Source organism: Eufriesea mexicana, unplaced genomic scaffold, assembly GCF_001483705.2.
Source record: "Eufriesea mexicana isolate 0111107269 unplaced genomic scaffold, ASM148370v2 scaffold598, whole genome shotgun sequence".
Taxonomy (NCBI): domain Eukaryota; kingdom Metazoa; phylum Arthropoda; class Insecta; order Hymenoptera; family Apidae; genus Eufriesea; species Eufriesea mexicana.
Genome location: NW_016908752.1, coordinates 542,559 through 565,115, shown reverse-complemented (window position 1 = coordinate 565,115; position 22,557 = coordinate 542,559). Strand labels below are relative to the sequence as shown.

The following is a 22,557-nucleotide window of genomic DNA, read 5'->3' as shown; positions in this document are numbered from 1 at the left end:
GGCGCCAGATAACTATGCAGGAGGTTGATAATTTCGGGCAGAGGAAGTAAAGTTTGAAAGTATGATCGTAGGGGTTTATCACAACATCTTCACTGCCTTCGTATATACAGCATCTTTAACAAATTTATCTTTGATCCGTACTTCCTCTGTAACTAAAGTGCCATTTTCAAATCATGCAACGATATTTTTTAATTTTTAAGCAATGTCCTAATTACCAAAACGTCTGTGTTATCGAGTTTTAACAGTTATTGAATAAACATTACGTGAACTTCATCCATCATCTCCGTCACATTATTTTTCTCAACGTTTTCTTAGTTTAACCCTCTATGGGCCCATGTAACTTTCAAGTTACATGCTGATGTATGGGTATTTTATTAAATACTGCATTCAACGTTATCGTCTTCATCACTCCAGTTCGCGATTTTTCTTTCCATATATTTGAAGTGGATCGCAATCCGTATGTCGGTGCTCGTCGCGGCCGTCGGGACAATAATCACGGCGTCGTAGAAGGTTTCCAACTGTCCCGTGGTCCTCTGACTTAGGAGCTTTTAAAGCGGTCGAGTGTTCGCGGAAGGGGTAGAAAAAAGCCGTCAACCCGCGCGCGGGAAAAACTAAGTTTTCGCGGGAAAGGTTTACGCGGGAACCGCCCTCGCGCGGGAAAGTCATGATGACCGCCCAGGGAGGTCGTAAATTAAGACGACCGTTGGTCTGCAACATCGCTGCCTGGTCCCAGGCTAATCCCCGGCATGACATTGACGATAGCCAATACCATCCGCGGGACAATGCCTGTTGACCTGCAGCGACTGCTGGTATGTTGCGGGGACATACCCGATGCACACTCGACCCTAATGTCCCTGCTCCTTTCGCATGGGCGTAGTGGCGGAATCTTAGCCGTCACATATTTATAATTATTTTTACAATACCTCCTGTGGATCCATTTTTAAAAATTCTAATTCTTTCTCATTTACCGGTTATTCGATCATGATAGGTTAGATCCTCTATAACCCCCTATGACCTTTTCTCCACAAGATGGCGTGGAAAATTATCTTGTCTATCTATTGCACATTATCTTGGAACAATAATACAAATGTTGTTAATTCAAACTTTCAATATGAATTCGTTATGATAAAACTTTCAAAACTGCTGAATTCATTGGTTGATATTTGTTGATTTTATGTTACATACAATTTTTATAGGCAGGAAAAATATATATTCGGTCCATAGAGGGTTAACATATTGTAACAAATGTGTCTCAGTCACTTTGGGTGTACAAATTCAAAAGAAGTTTATTTTCCGGTGGAGATATCCAAATGTAAAAGCAGTATATGCGTTACGAATCGTAAAATATTCTCATGAAAGAGTTCATAACATAGTAAATTGACATACACTCGAACGATACTGCAATGCCATATTTCAAGACCATAGCGTTTGCTTTTATAGAACAAGTTTATTAATTGAGTCATGAGGTTAGTATGTGTTACGTGAGTAATACGTAACTGAAATACGAAGGGTGTTTATCTCGCCAATATGTTAATCGAACTATACGAGCTATGCTACACTGTAACAAAAAGTAGTGTATGTTAATTTTTCCTACAACTTATACCTTCAACGTCTGTCAAACTTCACGAAACACACTGAAACGAAAATAGAATTTAAAATTTGATCATGAACGAAGAAATTAAGTGACATTTCACTCCAGCTTTGTCAATACAAATTGATAGTGTTTGAATAGCTTTCATAAAATCATTCAAACAGTATCTAAAATGAATAACTGACGAAAAATGCTTCACGTATGAACAATGCAAAATATTTATCACTGAAACCAATTCACTCAATTCGCATCCTTTAACAAATTTATCATACTATTCCAATGACTCATCTCTTCTGACGATTCTAATTAATAATTCTTTAACGAGTATGAAGACTGAAGCTGATTTCATCGCAATACCAACCAATAAATTATCAAACTGGCAACATATTCAGAAACAGGAATACTTAAACAGAATCTTCAGATGACATATGTCGCGTCGCGTCGCGATCGAATATCTCGAAATTCCGACGGGTTGTAAGGCCGTCTCGCGACTACGACACGTGTTGCCCGCCAAATTAATATTGGGCAACTGTTTAAGTTGTACGAGCGGAAAAGAGTCGTGTCTTCGACGTTTCGACGCAAACGTGGCGTATTGTTGATTTGCAGAGATGAACTCTTGCGGCGAACTGTTTCAAGAGAACCGGTGTCTCTGAGGTCTCGCAAAGAAGTGAGCTCCTCGATCTTCCTAAGATCGGCCTTTGGAAAAATCGGGAGCTCGCCAAATATGATTGGCTGTTTTGACCAAGGGCGTTCCCTTGGTTCGCGAATCGGTGACCTTGGAGAAAGGGAAGGTTCCCCCAAAAAGCAACGATAGTGGAGGAAACCCTCTCCTTCAAGGTGGGGTACCTGGGGTCCACCCGCGCGCTGGTGACCCCATCGGTCGTTTATTACCCCTAGCGAGGGCCTGAGGCTTCCAACGTGTACGGACCACGTGGAGCCCTCAGGCCTATTGTCAGCCAAGTCTTAAGAGCCGTCGCCTAATTTCGTTAAATTAAGGATTTCCAGGATTCTCGTGTTCCGCGACACGAGAAGTCAAAGAAAAAGGTAAAGCATTGAAACATGCTGAAGGCATGGAGCGGAAAATTCCGATGCTGAATTGTTTGACCCTAAGATCTGGCTGTTGGAAGACCGTAAGGGGTCTTCTTTGTTCCACGACGGAACAACATATATTGATCATTCGCTATAGATTATCTGGTATAATATATACCAGGTATAAGGTATATAAACACGTATAATACATATACATACAGTTTATACTTTGAGAGAATAAAATCCACTATTAAAGTTTTAACACACTTTTGGCTTTTTATATGAGATCTCACAAGAAGTGACTATAGCGTGTCAGAGCCATAAACAATTAAACATTTTTTTATTCAAAAATTTTGTTCTACCTCGCATTGTTGTACAGTTACATAAAAAGAAAGGGAAAAACAAGAGATCCAACTGTAAGTTTGAGTAATGATTTCACAAACGTGAAGTATTATCTACAAATGAAACAGATTCATTCATATGTAACTCGTTGTATGCTTTACGTACGTGCATACTTTTATTAAAATCAGAATTTTTCAGTCAGGGTACTCTCTTAAAATATGTATAGCGATCGAATACTTTCGTGAACCACTGTATTTATTGAGATTGAAAGCTGTTTCATCTAACGCCGTTCCGATTGACATCGAAATAGCACTATCTATGTCGACGATATTTGAAAACATCTGTAGATCGTAGCTATAAGTATGTAATGCCAGACAAGAAAATGGCAAAAATTTTGGGTTGATTTTCAATTTTGCAATTTAGTTCTCATTTCTTATTTGCTTACATATCATTTATGATGAATAAATTCTATTTAATATTTTCAACATCACAGAAAACTTGATCTGTTTAATATTTCGAATATTCTAGGGGACTTTAAACTTTCCTAAAACATTGTTAGCAGTATCCAGCAACCCATTTCAAATTATTCAAATTGACACTATTAAATACTTAAGTTCTGTATTTCTTCAAGCTGTATTTCTTAAGTTGGTGCTTTAGAAATCTAAATATTTATACCTTTACGCTCAACTAATTTTATAATTTCTCTATATCGCACAAATTAAGTATAATTCATGACCTACACGAACACGGTAATTCCGCCATTTGGGGACTTATCTCAATTTTAACTGTTTGATACTGGATTTTATTTTAAAAGCTTTATTTTACCAATGAAAGGGAGTTGGAAAAAGTAATATACTTTTAGTTGTCATACAAAAAAAATATCAAATTTAAAAATTTTAAATTTAAATTATTTAATAGTTTTCCATTTTTACCGGTTTCGATTATTTTTGAATACGTTATAGGGGAAAAAATTTTGAACTAATTTTTCCTATTCATATAGTCACACTTATGTATATACTTGGCCTTTACCCTTATCATTACAATGACGTGTCTAACTCATCATGAGTTTTTGTCGAATATTGGAATTATATGTTATCCTTGTCGCACCAAAATTATATTTAACGTGTTTTAACCTGAACAAAATTTGAAGAAATTCTAAAATTTTTGTATAATTTTATCGTAACTGGAATAGAGGTATAATAGTTCATTAAAATTACTAGAAATACTTTTCCAATGCATCATTCTTCAGAATGAAATCACGGTGAATGTTACGGGCCCAATGTTTTACACACAACTCGTTGTGGCGAACACGGGTGTTGGGTTGTAAGGCCAACGTGTGCAACAGACCAGCGTGAAGGACCAAATGATTCGGCAGTCTTCCGCTCGGTGTTCCAATGATTGGACGGTGCTACACGATCCTGAGTTTATTGTGCCTGTATATCGTCAATAGGTCGTCCGCAATTGGCGTCGGTTAATGACGAACCAAATTTCTTGAGGAATTTGTGTTTATAATGGACTGTATATTTTGTAATTGTTCCGGTTAACTCTTCTGAACTCTTCGAATATTATTTGCTGACTGACTGGTACTGACCTAACTAACTTGTGCGATGCACGATCTTTCGGAGCCCATGGTTTCCAAAGGGAAATCGGTTTTCCCATTGGTGGTTGACAGGACCGAGGGTGGGCCCTCGGTCCGCGAATCAGATGCCTCCAAAGAAGGGAGGACCGTCTTCCGCGACCAGGTCTGCCGGTGGAGGAAGCCTTTCCCTCAAAGAGGGTTGCTGGTGGACCACCCGCACATTCGTGATCCTTCCTGAAGGACCCGTTACTTTATGGCTCCGAAAGTCGCGACATCGCACATGGCCTGGTCCCTTTCTTTGCAGGCCTATTGTCAGCCAAATCCTAAGTGCTGTTGCCTGCTTTCTAACATTAATGGTTAAAGAAAGCCTCGTGTCCAATGACTCGAGGGAAATAAAGAACAGTTTGTAAAGCATATTGAAAAATGGAGAAAATAGAAAATACCGAAATTGAAATAAAACAGCAATTAAAATCTGGCTGTCAGAAGACCGAAACTGGTCTTCTGGGTCTGGAGTTTGTCCCAAGATGAGACAACGCGTGTGATTTAATATTCCTGAACACAGAGTGGAGCATTTAACCACTTCGGTACGGCGCTTACCGGCCTTGAAACCTTGCCCACAGCTGGCATTTATAGTGCGCACGATTGCTGTGTATTGTCGACGAATCCGTTTTGCTCTCTTACAGATCTGTGATGAGGAAATCTTTGAAGCACTGAAAGCTTGTTTACATTACAGGCAGCTTTACTTGTAATGTAAATCAGCAGAGCATATGTTTTTATTACGATATTTCTAAATGTTCACAATTTTATTTGAATAAATGAGAAATTAGAAAATTTAATGCAGAACCAAAGTAAAAGTTCTTGACCGTCGCCTAAAGCCGTCGTTCGGCTGTTCGCGTTCATCTCTGGCTGTCGACTATAGTCGACGCTCGTACGGAAATGGTCAAGTGGAAATACCTAAATATTTTCCTTATTTATGACGATATGAAAAAACCCTCAGGACGAAGTTGCACTTTTTGAAATGGGAAGTATGATGGTATCGTTGATACCTCTACAAGATCATTTGTTTATATACGAGAATTTGAGATCATCGATATTTTTTTAAATGGCACCCTATAATTCTTTTTCGACATCCTTATAGATTAAAAGAAAATACTTTATATATAAAAAGACAAATCCAACGACCTTATAAAATATACAGTTCTGGTTACTCAATTTCCAGGAATTTTACTTACATTATCCGAAATTACATGTGTATTTTTCACATTTTTCCTTTCACGATTATTTACTTTCTAATTGCTATTATTTATTAACGAATAATTTCTTTTACTTGTTAATGATTACAGGATGGCTTTCTCATTATCCATGTAAGAGAAGACTATGGTAGTTTACTCGAGTTAACGTTCAAAACAGAATTCTTAATTGCTCTTAGTAAAAGATACGTCGAAGAAACTGGGCATATTTTGAACATCAAATTTAGTAACATGTAAGACCGTTAGCACAACTTATCGCTATGTAAAATAACGATTTACCAAATTCATCTATATAAATTTATTTTAATATGTACATCATTTTTATAGGATAGAATTTAAAGTTAAAAAAGAAGGATGGGGAAGTGGAGGTACGAGACAAATACACTTCACACAAATTGAATATGGTAACAAAGAAATTCTGAAGCCAAGTGGAAAAGTCCTGCACGTTTGGATTGGTCCAGGATTACCGTGTACTACCAGTAAGTTGATAACAGAAATAGACTGCAATTTTCATTCAAGGATCGATAACAATTTTTAATTACCAATTATCAATGGATCATTTACAAGTAGTAAATTTCGTAATGAAAAATTCGATAAATTGCAAAGTAACGACATATGACCATAGCCTAAAACTTTTAGGCTATTAAATATATACTCGTGAAATTCACTTTTCATAGATAAACATATTTTTCTTTCAAATTGCGATAAAACGAAATTAAATGTAAACGTACGTTGACTTTTAGCGGATCGTTGCAAAGGGGAAACTTTCCTCTATAATCGCATTACAAAATGAGTAGAAAAAGAAATGATCACAGTCCGTAGTGACATTTGAATACATTAAAGTTCTTAAGAAAAAAATTGTCCTCGGTTTTTCATTCTACTTTTTGATGTAAGAAAATATCGGTAGCCGATTGTTCACGTATGTTAAAGTAAAGGGTTCGACCTTTCAAATAAACCCAAATTAATTGTCGTTTGACATTTCTTCGCGAAGTTACAGCAATTTAAATATTAACAATTCTTCGATTAAATTTCTCAATCCCTTAATTTTGCACACGAATATATTTGTAATAACATCTGGCAATTTAAATTAGGCAGAACGATTGGAAAATAATTCATTTCTCCCAGTTATTATTTCATGTATCAACTGGAATGAATTTTTTCGAATTCCTCGAAAGACAGCAATTCAACATGTAAACGTTTGAATAATCATAAGATCGATAATAAAGTCGATAATTACGTAAATTTACGTATTTAGATAAGTCCATTTGCATATCCAGTTATCCATTATTATGTTTTTTTATTGCGTTTTCAAAACAAAAATATTTAGTCTTGACATAGACTCTAATAAACTTAACATAGTTCTGTATTAATACATAATTTAACTTGAAATAGTAATGGCAAAAAATGTGGTCACTATTCAAAATTTTTTTCATTTTTATATCTTATAAATTATAGAATTGTTAATTATATTAATTGAGGTAATATTTAATAGAAACAAATAATTAATGTTATAATAGAACCCTTTCCACTCGACGACTTTTTGGCTAGAGAAGAGTAGGAATTCAAAGATTTTCTACTAAAAAACTGACGACACTTTTTTGAGCAGTAAATAAAGAATTGTAGAATTATTTGACTTCGATACCTCGCACACTGTTACATTACATTAAATTTGATATATTAATTAATATCGATCTTCTAAATTTTATGAAATGGTGACTGAAGCTCACCTCTCGAGTGCAAAGGGTTAATAATTAATTAATAATATAATATAATATTGATAAATGATTAATATTATTTGCTTAAATTTTAGAACCAAATATTACTAAATCAACGCCACTAGGGAATCAACAATTCAACATGATGAAAAACACTCGTACTCGTTCACCAGCTATTTTGCAGCCAGTTCCAAACAACCCGATTCAGGCAAACCATCGACCAATTACAGAACGAAATCAAAATTCACATTTGAAAATTGATCACACGCTATCTTCCAAACCAACCACGATATCCGAGAGACCTAAGTTACAACCACCTGTAATTCCAAAAATGTCAACCGATTCTTCGAGCACTTTACATATGTCTACGCAAGCAAAAGAGAAAACACAAGTATCAAGACAGCCGAAAAAAATAGAAAAAAATTCTATGCCTCTAATGGGCATGTTTACTAATCCAAACGGCGTTCCACGTGGTGAGTTAATAAATATAATGCTTTCTTATCTCTTTTTCTCCGTTTATTAATTTAATGATAACATAAGTACTAGTAGCAAAATCGATAATAAAATTTTAATTCAAAATATTATTATAAATGACATTTATTACATTTGCCAATTGTTTATATGTATAATATCGTAAAGTATCAATTGTTTAGTACCTTACATTTGTCACAATACGGTCTAACAATAAGGATAATTTGATATAAACAAATTTTTTATTTTAGTTTCTACGATTAAGCATTTCTATAATTACATTTATATAATATCATAATATGATCTAAAAATATTCGATTTAAAAGACGTTGATCTTAATTTCTACGATTAATCAGGTCTACTGAAATTTCCACCGCCTCCAACTGAACCACCACCACCGCACATACCATCTGTTCGGCCTGGCTTCAACTTTTCGACGATTAATGGCAACGATTGTATTAACGATAAAATTGTAAAATATAACAAGGAAATGCAAACAGTTAAAGAATGGAATATCGAAAAAGTAGTAAATAAAGCTGAAGATCATACTCATCAGGCTCGTCTCATACCGAACAATAAAACACTGCCAAATAATAAACCACGTCCACAGAAACCAGCACTGCCTATTTTACCTAAAGCTAAAGCACTATACGATTATAGTCCTCAAGATCACGATGAGATAGCACTTAAAGAAGGTGATATTATTGAAATACTTAAAGAACGTAAGTTTCGCCAATTTAAATACCATTTTAAGAATAATTAAATCATTAAAACGATGTATAAGCAGTAATTCGTTATTGTGCGAGTTACATTTACAAATCTCGTAATGTTTGATGTTCTATTTAAAATTATTAATGATAAATTATTAATTTTATTAATGTTATAAATTAGTATTCTAACAAATGTTGTGTTTTATTTCAGACGAAGGTGGTTGGTGGCACGGCAGATTAAAAGGGAAAGCAGGATTGTTTCCTTCAAATTACGTTGTTAAGTTATAAAGTAGTATGTGTTATATACGATATTGTTATAATACTAATTTAAAGTATTATTTAAACAGCTAAAAAACATAAAAATTTTAACCAAAGGGAATGTCTTCATAGAAAATAGATTAATATTTGATAAAATAATTTTTCCTTTTTAAAACTGTATATATTTTTATACTATATTCTACACATTAAAACCCTAAGCATTATTCTACAGGGTATTTCACCTAACTGTAACACCTTAAATATCTCTAGTATAATTAAAGTTTCATAAAGCTATTTCTTAGAGAAATTTTATAATACGTACGTATAATTATTGTACTTTTCTTTTATTGAAAAGAATGAAGAAGATGAAAAGCTCGACTTTGTTTCTTTTACATTTTTTCGTTTTATCAAAAGTTATATAAATCGAATTTTCTGTATAATTTTTGACGCTATTACGAAATAATATTCTGTTTTTAAAAATGTTTCATTTATTTATCAACATATTATAAATATTATATATATTTTTAATTTATGTTCAAAATTCGTTAGCATTGAAAATTATAGAGGAAACTTTATTTGTGCAATCTTTATGGACCTTCAAGGACTTACTCTTGTCAAATTCTTTCCCAAAGTGGGTATTATATACATATAAATGAAATATGATGTTTTATTTGAAACAATAAACTGAATCTTTCTTTTTTTATTTTAATTATAACAGAGATATTATAGATCATCAAGTTTAATACTATATACAAAACAATTTATAACATAGGTTGGTCCTATAACATGGTTTGTTCTTGTTGCATTAAAAAACAAAAAGAATCAAAGAAGCTCCTCAAAAGAATTGTGAGTTTTTATATTAATATAAGTGTCTATGGTATTATACCAGATATTAGAAAAAATGAAATACAATTTTTCTGGTCTTAATATGAATTTATATTCTCAGTTCTTTTTCTCATTTTTTAAATATTTTCACAAAATTTCTGAAAATGTCTATAATATTATCTAAGTAATCTAAAGTAATCTTTCTTAAAAAGTTTTCTGAAATAATCTTTAGGATACAGTGTTATACCAAACAATTTATTAATGATTAACTTCTTTCTTTTGTATTTCTACTGACCATATAGCAAACTTCTCAATTATAATATTTAACCATATCGTGTATCGAAATTTTCAAGTCACCTTAGTGTAATAAACACTTACTGTTTCTTTGTCTTATTCATATGAAAAATATGAAAAATAGTACCTTACCTTATCTCGATCATAAGCAGATATATTCTGTGATCATTACTGTGTTTCATGATATAATCAATAATAATATATTAATAATTTATTCTTAATGCAATACAATTATTAAACTATTATATTTCTTGATATAATAGAATAATAATAAATTTTAAATATGTTTGAGGTACTATAAACTTGCCACAAGAAAAAATTATATTTATTATAAATATAAGAAAATTATATTTATTATAAATAAATTTTATATTTATTTATAAATTCTTTTCAAAAATAGAATATTTTATTGCAATGTTATTACAATTAAATAACTATAATAATTACTACAAGTTGTACAAAATTTTATTTTATTCCTTTTTCCATAATGGAGACAAAAAATTTCGATTACACAGATACAATGTTATAAAAACTCACGATTTTTTTTTTTCAAAAATATTTTCGCTTTAAAACATGTTTTAGTATCGCAACAAAATTATGTTATTGTATTCGCGTAATCTACAATTCTATAAGATATCAACTGCTCTCAATTTTTTTATTGAAATAAGTATAGTGCAGCTTAACACGGTGCTTTAAATTATCTTACTTTTAGAATTAAATATCATCATTACTGCATAATAAATTAAAATAAAACAAATGTTACATTGTATTGCCAAAGTATCGTATTACCAAAGCAAGCGATGCAAGAATTTAAATCATAAAATGTAATGATACTATATTTTAATTATTTATTTTAATTGTTTAAGTAAGTTTGTAAAACATTAATGTAATATTTTGTATCAAAACACTGTTATATAGAAATTCTTATTATTCGAATATTTTCTAATGTTTCAATTTGTTACAATCTGTTATATATTAATAAATTATAAAATGTGAAGCAGATGCATACAAGAACATCTTTTTCTAATTTCCAATTATTTCTTAGTAGTTAGTATTAACTTAATTTAGTAATAAATTGTAATTATTGTAAATTATATGTGCAATGAAATAATAATTCTTCTATGTAATGATTTATAAGGTAATTAAAAACATGCAATTTGTTAATAAAAATGTTTATAAAAGTAGAAATCAATATTTATTTAGTTGATTACGAGAAGATTATATAACTTTATAATTCTTTTATTTACAGTGAATCATGAAATTGCTTTTACTACTTTTACTAACGAAAAATGACCCGAAATATAAAAGATGGAAATATAATAAAAAATTATTCGATATGTTTTTATTTCAAACATGTAATTTAAACATTAAATTACTATAATCATGAGACAAACAAATGAAATTGTGATTCACAATCATGAAAAAAGAAAATATAATAATTTTTTGCATTTATATAAAGGGTGATCAATGCCTTCGCACACAAATTTCCAATTGTATAAATTTTAATTATTTTTTCACCCGGATTAGTAGAAAATTCGCCTAAGAGGATTAACCATCTGGAACACGTACAAAACTAAATAATGTTTGGGAATTATTTTGAAAAATGATTTCTAGATAAAAAATTTCGATTTTTTTGGATAATATTATTACATAAATTTTAGTTTTACATTTCATTTTTTCTCACGTAAAAATGTTATAAAGTGGCAGAGATATTGATTATTTTCGAAACTTTTTAATAAAACATTTATTACACTGTACAACAAATTTTAACTTTTTCTCTAATCTGTAATATCCATTGAGTGATTCTTATCGAGTTTGCTTTTCTAAAAAGGTACAATTTTTGGCAAAAATGAAGTATTACATGAAAAGTAAGAACGTTAGAAAGTTTATTGTTGTCTTAAAAGTTAGGTGAGAGTATCCCGAATTTATCAATGTCCATAATTGTAGGATACCAAAAGAAATCGCGAATCGGCTATTGCCAACAGAAACAAATTATAGATCGATCAATATTTTCTAGAAGCAAATGAAAAAGTTATTTTGGATAACAAAATTTCTAGTCTAGTCCTTAGAAATCGATTGTGACCAGCACAAGCGTAAATCGCTTGGTATTGGAAAGAGAGTTAAAAAAGAGTGCGTCTTTGTGTGTTTTCGTTTCGTTATCTTGGTCTTCTTTTCCTAAGTTAAATCAGTTTACGAGTTTTGAGTTTGTGTTATTGTGTTCTTGTTCCTTCGTCAATATTCGATGTCTCGAGACCATTTTTCGCCATCCTACATAATTATAATTATTTGTGCTTCTGAATAAATATAATTTCATCAAAGTTTAAAAATAAGCCTCCGAGCATATATTTCTACGTGTATTCTTGCATTTTACAAAAAGTTCTTTATCTAACACAAATTTGCTACACAGTAGCCTATTCTGTAGGCTTTTCTGAAGAGGAAACCATTCAGAAACAATATTTCGATGATCTTCAATGTTGACAAGACGATAAAATATTGTTACGAGATCATATCCACTCGGTATGAGTGCATTCTATATCTATGCATGAGTGCAGAACAATCCAGCACCTCCCAGAATGTTCGGTTTAAATAACAATCGGCTGTTGACTATAAAAGGAACGTCTTCCATCGAAGTTCAGAGAGTGCTGTCAACCTTTTCAGTAGGGAAAATCTATTCTGACGTTTTAGAATTCTTCGGCAATCCAACGATCGAATTTGAAGAATAAGAATTACACTCGCGATTTGTAACAATAAATATTGAAAACCTGTGAACGGGATTTTGCTGCTACGCAATCATTGTTCGCACACCTATAGTTTCATCAGGGCATAATCGACACCAAAATCATGATCCAGTAGATCTCATTTTATATATTTATGTATTGCCACACAGTCTCTACTACGCTGAAGAGTACTTCGGGTTCTGAATTTCACTGCAGACTAGGGACTGGATTTGACTCAGTCTGAATCCTCGCTCTCAACACGAACTACTGATGAACTATAAGACAACTAAAAGCAACTATCTCGAACTGACGGACTAACTCTATCTTCCAGAGCGGGCCCTTTTAAGCTCGTCTGGAAGGCAAGGATCTCCCCCAAAGGAGGAGAAAACTCTCCCCCACGCAAAGCTCAGGGGTAGGAGAGACTTCTTCCGGATTAGGCTCTCCGAAGGGTCACCCTCGCGGGGACCCTACTCGAGAGGTGACCGCGGACGCGTCACCCTCGGTTACAATGGGGAAAGCCGGGATTGCGCCAGGCTACCTCACGTGACCTGGCCCCGACCTCCTACACTCCATCTAGCCGCCAGACCCTAACGGATCCTCTAAACCTGGCGAAGTGTTCGACCATCGTGTCCTAACAATGCCTAAAAATATCCTACATATATTACATGTATATGTTCTCATGTACTCTTATCATATACTCTATATGTTCTTTTATACTAGTTATAAAATAATTTTAATTTTAATTTTAATTTCCCTGAATCACTTGTTATTTAAGACAGGTTCGTTATTCGATACCTAAATACGAATGACTTTTTGATATAAAGTATAATAGATTAAAAAATAAACTCCCATCTAACTTTTAAAATGAAAATGAATCTTTTAACGTTTTTATTTTTCCTGTAATATTTCGTTTTAGCCAAATATACACAGGATTAAATTTATAATAAAAGTGAAGAAATTAATAAATTATTGACCATTACAGCTCAAAAATAATAATTAATGGAATCGGTAAAATCCGGAAATTTCCGTCGATCTTCGATCAATTCTGGGCTACATAAAGGGCGACACGCCACTGTTCAACTTATTTGTCAGTTTAACTTTGGAAGAGTGATATTAAATATTTTTATTTCTTCAGGCGCGGTCTGAGGTGAGAGAGGATCGAAGTGAGATTGGCATGGTACCACGCCACCCCCTTAAACAATTTAACAATCATTCTTTTTCATGTCTTAATTATTTTCCTTTTTTCAAATTTTATTTCTTTGTTCCTATTTATTTTTATTTGAAAATTCGAATGTTTCGTCGCTAGTTTATTCAAGTTTCATCGTTGGCGTGTTTACATCTCATCGATGTGTTGTTTTCATTTATGCATTTATTATTTGGCTGATCTTTGTGGTTTATATTCGTCTCGCTTTTTTCTTTCCTCTTGCTAATCCATTTCCTTTTAGATTTATATATTTTTCTTAAAAGTTTACAACTTTCTCAAAATTTTATTTAGAAGACATTAACAGATGACGCATAATGCCTGCATTTAGTTCTAAGTACACAGTTATAAAATAAATTCCTGGACTAATAATACGCGCTTTCTGTACAAAGGTAAAGGTTTCTCCCCTTATCCCTTGTTGCGACGGCAATAATACGTGGAAGACGCGCCTCGCCGTCCTTCTTGACGATCAAAAAATTATAAAACGAGACATCAGACGATCGTGAGAAATCAAACAAAACACATCAGATGACGTAAGACGGTTTTGGAGCTCAGACAAGACACGACAGACGTGAACTAGAACTGGAAGACGCAAGGCGGTAAACGGAAGACGGAAAACGAAACGAAAAACGGTAAGGGAGAAGACGATACACCACACACACACCAATCACACACACCCGCATCATAATCGTAGAATAAAGCGTAATTACAACCACAATCTGCGCTTTATTACCACCTAAGTGCTCAGTGTCTCGTAAGGGATTCGGCACACTGAGAAAAAGGGGCAACACAAGTATACCATCGCTGCCCCTCCGCGTGGAGCTCATCTACATCCACGCGATGCAACATCCCTCTCGTTTACCCAATAGAACATAATTATTTTTGTGATAATCGCGATCATTTGAAAGTACTGACAAGCCTACGCGTCGTACTTCCGTGTACTCGGCCACTTTAGTCATCTTCGTAAGTCATCTTTACGGCTCATCTCCGTCACTTATTTCCAGACACTGTCAATCTCGTCGTGGGTCGAATTCTGAATTATAGGGTGGTCGCTGGACTGATGGCTCATTCTGTATCAATACGACGGTCTGTCGGCCTTTTCATCCTAGGTACCATCGCATACACGACCGGTGTATGGATCCTGTAGTTGAACGCGCATAACGTATCCATCGGAGGTATTCGACGGCCTCCTCGCGCATTCTATGTTCCTATTACCTTTCCTGAGTTTCCAGTCGAAAATTATAAATGTCATTGATCGAATAACGCTTGAATTTCTATCCTTGCCTGGTATCAACGGGTTGCATTAGAGGTATATTGTGTTTATTTATGAACAGCATTCCACAAGTGATCATTCTTGCAGTGTTCTATACATTTGTACATCTTTTGTATTTTTGTACATCTGAATATTTGTGTCTTTCAATCTCCTACCGCCTCCTGCAATTCGTCTGCAAAACTCTCCCAGTAACTCTTTATTTTGCGATCCGATTCGTTCTCGAAATTTCAACTTCCAACAGCTTTCAAGTTCATCACCAGGTTCATCTGTACTTGAATCCATCCTAGAGACTCGATGACTTTAGATCATCGTCGATTGCAGGAATCCTATTGATTCCCTGACTCCGTGTCAGATAAGTACGAGTGTAGTAAGAACTCCTGTTTCGACTTCCGAAACAGTAATACGAAACATTCGACACATGGATCGTTATGTCACTCAAATTCGAATGATATATAAAATAAAATTTCTAGAGGTATTTACAGTCGTTATATATAGATAATAGTCATAATGATATACTTGATCTAATTGACTATCTAGGAAGTTACAGTAGAGAATCATAGTAGGATTGATAAAATATGAGAATAATTTCGATTGGCTTGATGTCATATTCTGAGGATATTCACTGTTGTTGGCCTTGGTCAAGGATTCTACATCGCCAAACAACAATAAATGAGATCTTGGCTATTACTAGCACTAGAAACGGAATATCTCTGTGAGGAATTTTTGGCAAGAAGTCATGCCGATAGAAGCGCCATCTTCAAAGAGTCGAGGTTACTATACTACAGTATGATATAGCCTCTCATTGCATGATGGCTAGGATTAATGCACGACGAAAATGACGACTGGCTGCAGTTCAAAATTTAAAAAAAGAATTACAAAAATATTATATTGTTATAATATTAAAAAAATATTTAATTGTTATAGTCTTATGTTATATTCTATTAAAACATTATGAAAATACTATGCATTATATGCTATTTGAACTAAATAGCATATAATTGTGTAGATCAATTTCATGATTTACCACTTTTAATAATGTAAAAGAGAGAAAAGTCGCAAATTTGGTTTTCCTTCAGAGTAAAAGGTTATATGAAATGTATACTGAAAACCAAATTTGGTAAATGTAAATTGATGGAAATTTTCAACTGCGTTATTTTTTGAAATGTGTTATGAATTGTATAGTTAAATTAGCAATATACTTACAGGCTTCTTTGGAAACATCTCAAATCTATTTTTGATTATTTAGTTACGTGAAGTGTTCCATAATATCTCATAAGATATGAGAAGCAGGAGCGATTTTTCCATACTAAAATAAGAAACAAAGTAAATTTTTGTAAGTAAATATTAAATGTTAAATATTAAATAATGCAAAACAATAAATACTTAAATCAAAATATTAAAATGTAAATCTATCGATATTATTATTAAGTAACTAACAAATAAATAAGAACAATATAAATTTTAAATTAAGTCACTTTGATTACTTTGATTTTCTTTTTACCCTTAAGAGATTTCTTGCAAGGGCAAGCTATAATTCTACACTATAATGTTGAAAAATATCATGTGCATCTTTGACGTATATCTGAGAAACTAAGACCTGGCGACGAATACGTATATAAGACGGAATTGTTTCGTCCATTACAACATATTTAAAAATAGTCGAAACCAATCTAAGAGTAATTCATCGATAACTCCATCATAACCTGTTAAAGCTTAAGGAACAGTAACACCTGAAACTGTCGTTTAGTATCTGACCCAAGGTTATTCAAAGTTTGATAATATTAGCGATAATAATCGATTCTAATAAGAAATCGATTTATTGCAAGATAATTACTTCAAATTAACATAAAAATATGATATATTTGGCTCAAAATGCAAAAAAATTCCAAAACTAACTTTTTTGTTATTGTAAAAATCAAAATTTTAATCTATCTGTATTTTGTATCTGGGCATATACACCCTATATGCAAAAATTGAAGAAAATAAATAAATATTATATAGTTTAAACAAGTGGATTTTTTGGAAATTCGTTTACACAGTTAGATTCGTAATTAAAAAACACAAACTTAAGTAATAAAATTTACGCTTTTGTCCTGTCTTCAATAGTTTACGAAATATTAGATCAAATATGTTTTAGTAATCAAAATTTGGAATTTCAGCCGTTCAGCATAGATGATAGCAGATGAAAGAAATCCGTGTTTAATATTTTCGACTAGTCTAGGATTATTAAAGTTTTAACAAAATTGTAATTAACAATTCGGTATGATCCCTCTAATTGTAAGACATATTATTAAATTTCAAGTAAGAAATATAAATCTTTCGTACTTTCCCTCAGATTCCTCTCTCTTATTGAATAAGACATAATTGTTTTCACAATTATCATTTTTTATCACTCAGCAAAACCTACTAATTTGCATAATGCGCTCCCGGGGGTACTTGATACATTAGTGCACGCTTAGTTGTCGCAAAGTCGGAACTACAAAGTATGAAACAAAGTAAAAAAACATTTTATGTGTCTTAAAATTTCTCTACTTAGGGACAAATAAAAGAATGAGAGACTTGAAAAATGAAAATCAGCATATTATGTCAAACGTTCATCGTTCAAAACAATTCAAGCAATTGTTAGTGATAATTCTGCAACGATTATGCATGCAAAAAGTAAGGTAATTAACCCTTTGACTACGGCAGACTTTGAAACGCACCGGTCGTACCACACGGGTAGGAATTCATTTATAATGTCCGCCGAGAACGACAAAATTTTGGGTATAGATGCGCCCTCCGTGTCAGAAAAGCAAACTGTGTTGAGCACTTATAAGCGCCCTCCGTGTCACAAAAGCAAACTGTGATGAATGCTTATATACGCCTTCCGTGTCACAAAAGCAAAATTTCTGATCGCGTATATGCGCCCACAGTAGCCAAGGGGTTAAGCATTCACTACTGTATTGCGAACCTAATTAATTACTCTAAAATGAACCTTTAAACCTAGATTATATACATACACTAGTTACTTGCTTCAGTGTCTGCAGTTCAGGACTATCTGGACGTTTATTTATCTGGGAGAATAATTTCTGAGAATCTAACTCAAAGAAGAAAGAATAAGTACGAAAGAGATATTGATATTCGATACGGAACAAATTAATATTGGAGATGCTTCGTTAATCAATTCCAAAAATTGTTAGAGATGACAGTGAACATTGAACAGAATTCGAGCACTTATGCGGGCAATACCGTTACTAATATGATGTGAGTCACTTAAGATAAACGGCGGTTAAAAGTGACGCTATTTCCTGATCATATTCTGTTTTTGCATAGTATATCTTCTTCCGTTTTAACACATAGAACATTTAACTACTTCACTTATAATCTTTTTCGCAGAGAGATATATTGACATGTAGTTTTAACGTATTTAGTATGTAGTGGGCGTATTTCTGCGAATAACAGCCCAATTTTGGAAATATATCTATATATGGATAGATTACATAGCAATTCACTTTGAACTCTGATTTAATGCTAAATCTACAACAGCTGGTTAAATGATCAATGGAATAATTAGTTTTAGTTCATAAAACAGGCTATATATTAGTTTTGGAAGAAATGGAATAAGAAAAGAAACAAATATTGAAAAATTAATTATATATATGTTATGACAAAAGTTATGAAATCTAGCGACAAAAACAATAAAATGCAAAATTTTTCATTAAAATGTTATTAATTTACTTAAGTAAAACTTAACTCCTCCATAGCATATTTTGACATAATCACAATCCCATTCGCAATACGTCGAAGGCTTATATACTACTGAATAAGTACTCAGTAATACCTCAGATATTGAGAATACTCAGATCGCTTGATACGAAATGTCACCTCGAATCATATATTGAAACAAATCTAACTGTGAAAATGTTACTTAAGCCAGAAATTCGAGGACGTATAATTTACGAATGCACTAAACAATGACGATATATTAACAGATGGACAATACTTTCAAATGTTAATAATTAGGTCAGTATAACACTTGATTATTTCAGACATTGTGTTGATTGTGCTCGTGCTGAAAGTAACAATGTGTTGTAAAACAGTCGATAAAGAGAACAAATTCAAGAAATATTCATTTCTATCGTGATGTGTTCATAACTTTTTCTATTTTTCTGCCTTTTACTAGTTCGAACAAAAAGAGATAACAAGCAGCAACTTTTATTACTAGAAGAAATATGAAGAAACAGGAAGAGAATGAAGAAACACAAAGAAACATTCGGGAATAACCATCTTTTTCAAGAAATAGAATATTAATAAAAAGTCCCACGTTGTTGCTTCGGTGAAGACAACTGTACATGCGCGATTGTTTTGTATTCATAAACTTTCTTGTTTTCACAAATTTATTATATTTTTTATGCCAGATGTATAAATAGTCGAAACTAACAGTCTCCCTTACGGTATACATTCTATTATATAACACTGTCTACGCTTAAAATATATCAGTATTTTTAATGTTTCAAATATTAACACATCTTGTTTACAATTTTATAACGACATATTTTTCACATTTTAAAAACATTAAGCCGAAAAATATAACTTTGTGGAAATCTAATTTAAAATCGAAGATTAATAATCAAATTGAAGTCATTGAAGATAAACATAATTTATTTTTTCCATTTCTTTAATAGTTAGAATTTAAAACATACAAACAATACTAATTGGAGGAAAAAACAAATCTTATTTTTGTTCAGAAGGCAAAATTATACTGAAAAATACATTGATTGTTTCAAATCCAATTTGATTTTAATCTACAGATAGTATGAATGGCTTCATCCTTATGTTAATGTTATAATAAATTTATACTCAACTTTGATTATAAATAAACTAATATACTAATATTATAAATAAAAAAATAAACTAATATTAATTTTTAAAAACTGAAACATTTTGATAGTACATTTTTTCTAATGTGTCTCCACTAATTCTAATATATATTTCATATTAAATTCAACTTCGAAAGTCCGGTACATTACATTTTTTATAAAAATATTTTTAAAAACAAAACCTTTCATATTACTAAATTTGTAAGAACCAAGTATATTAAAAGTATATGTTAAAAATAAAAACTAAATATACAATTTTTCTATATTATTTAATAATAGTTATTCATACTAGCAAATTTTGTCTTGTTATGGAAAGGTTCTAATAAATATTATAAAAATATTTTCTTGTATTTTCTTGTAGTGCTTTATTTGCTTCCATTTATCAATAGCTACTATATTTTAACATATTACACATTTGACTTTTCACATGAAATAATTCACAGGTAATTAATTCTTTTTAATATTACATTGGCAAGAATAGTCATTGCTTTTATAATTTGTATATATCATAATCAATTATATTAATAATAACGAATAAAATAAATAGTTATTTCAGCACAATATTAAGTAACAATAAAGGTATGAGAGCGTTTTTATGTTGAAATATGTATACAAAGTATCTTGAATTAAACAATGAGAATAATTACTACAATTAAAAATATATTGCACTTAACTTATATGATATATAAGTATAAAAAAAATACCAGAATGGCATAATTTTATCGCTGAATACATTCTCATTATTCAAACTTTTTAAAATAAGCACATGCTATACATATTTAATTATAATATATAAGTCATTTTGAGAATATATTTATTAATATTAATTTAATGTTGCTTAAATAATTATTACATGATACATTGCATGTACACGAATGTGTGACACATAAATGTTTGTAATTATTCTGTACATAATATACCGCTCTCACATACACACATAAATATTTGTAGGCACTAAGATTATAAATTATTGCTAAATTTGCCATAAAAATCGAACATCTTTTGTTACAATATTTAATAAACTATCACTAAAATAATTACAGAAAAACAACCAAAATTTAGCACAATTACATTTTAATATTATAACTTGACGTTTCTAATTACATTTGGTATTTAAATATCCACCTATAAATTACCAAAAATATTGCAAAATTTGAATTACTTTAAAATATTATAAAGTTTTATTATATACAATAATATTTATCATATAAGGGTTAAAAAAGCACATGAAAGTTAATAAAATTGATTCTTAACATGCTTAAATTTTTTCCTTTTATTTTTATATATTAGTATTAAAATTAAATTTGTCTATTTGATATAACATATTAACATTGAAAATAAGATTCTGTGACTTTTGCTTTTAAATTGAATCTATGGGACATGAAACACTTTCTACTTTATATGTGCATGTTTGATGACAACATTTTATTTTCTGTGTATTTGATGATCAATTATGGCAGTTACATTCAGTATGATATGCCTGCACCAATTCCATTACATTATGTTAATTAGAGTAGATTTTATTTTTAAAGCAATTATTTCTTAATACATCTTGAGTACTAATTTTATGTGTATATATATAATACAGTTTTTTAAATAAATTTCAGTTAAATTTTATTTTACATGAAAAGTTATATCATATGAACATTGCATATTTATTCTTTAGAAGTTACAATTTTCTTAATATTTATATAAATGATAGTATTCAAAAATAAGTAAAAGAATATTCTTTTTATAAAATGAAGGAAACAGATTAATTTCATTCTGTAGCATATTACTAAAGAAAATATTTTGTTCAGTTCTAAAATTGAAACATTTTATATTATACAACTGGATTAAGCTATACCTTTAAAGCAAATGTAAATCATATTATAAAATAAAATAAAACAGCATTAAATATTGTATACTCATATTACTTATACATACCTCCATACATGTAATTACACCTGAAAAGTGTAATTACATTCTTAAATTTTACATCTTTGAATACATTTTTTCATCCGATACAAAAAAATATTTTATATCCTAAAACTATCTATATTCCAATTTTTAATATTCTGTATTATTTTTGTGTACCTCACCTATTTTACTTTATCATTTTCATGTTGTAATCATGAATCAATTTCTAATATTAAACAATATAAAATAATTTACAATTACTACTTAAAGTATTCAAGTAATCTTCTACAGCACCAGTGTAATGATAATCAAAAATAATTCAATAAACATTGTCACAAGAACCAAATAATTTCTTATTTAAAACTAGCAATTTTAGAATACAAGTATCTTGAAAAATTTTATAATCCAATTGAACAAATTTCTGAACTACTCACATTTTTATTTTACCTTTAAATCAATGACAGTTTACATTTTATTCATTTTATTCATTATTAGTTTCAATATTATTTCTTCAAGAGTTTTTCTTTTTTTTTTTTTTTTTTTT

The 22,557-nt window shown here is 31.2% G+C and overlaps 2 protein-coding genes across 4 annotated transcripts in view; one reads left to right on the top strand and one right to left on the bottom strand.

Annotated features, from left to right (window-relative positions):
* LOC108545988 (unconventional myosin-Ie) overlaps positions 1-8,975 on the top strand; it is a 46,204-nt gene extending 37,229 nt beyond the window's left edge. The window contains exons 8-12 of the mRNA XM_017897886.1: positions 5,885-6,024; positions 6,119-6,270; positions 7,602-7,979; positions 8,334-8,699; positions 8,899-8,975. Coding sequence (XP_017753375.1) covers positions 5,885-6,024; positions 6,119-6,270; positions 7,602-7,979; positions 8,334-8,699; positions 8,899-8,975 — 1,113 coding nt within the window. The remainder of the gene's footprint in view (positions 1-5,884; positions 6,025-6,118; positions 6,271-7,601; positions 7,980-8,333; positions 8,700-8,898) is intronic.
* Positions 1-18,379, bottom strand: part of LOC108546002 (uncharacterized) — a 111,075-nt gene extending 92,696 nt beyond the window's left edge. The window contains exons 1-2 of one of the 3 annotated variants that reach the window (XM_017897909.1): positions 18,255-18,379; positions 16,459-16,561 (exon numbers count right to left, since the gene is read on the bottom strand). The gene's annotated coding sequence lies outside the window, so the exon portion shown is untranslated. Of the gene's footprint in view, positions 1-16,458; positions 16,562-17,927; positions 17,993-18,254 lie in introns of those variants that run through there. The other 2 variants (XM_017897907.1, XM_017897908.1) reach the window with 2 other exon arrangements.
* Between the last annotated feature and the right edge of the window lie 4,178 nt (positions 18,380-22,557).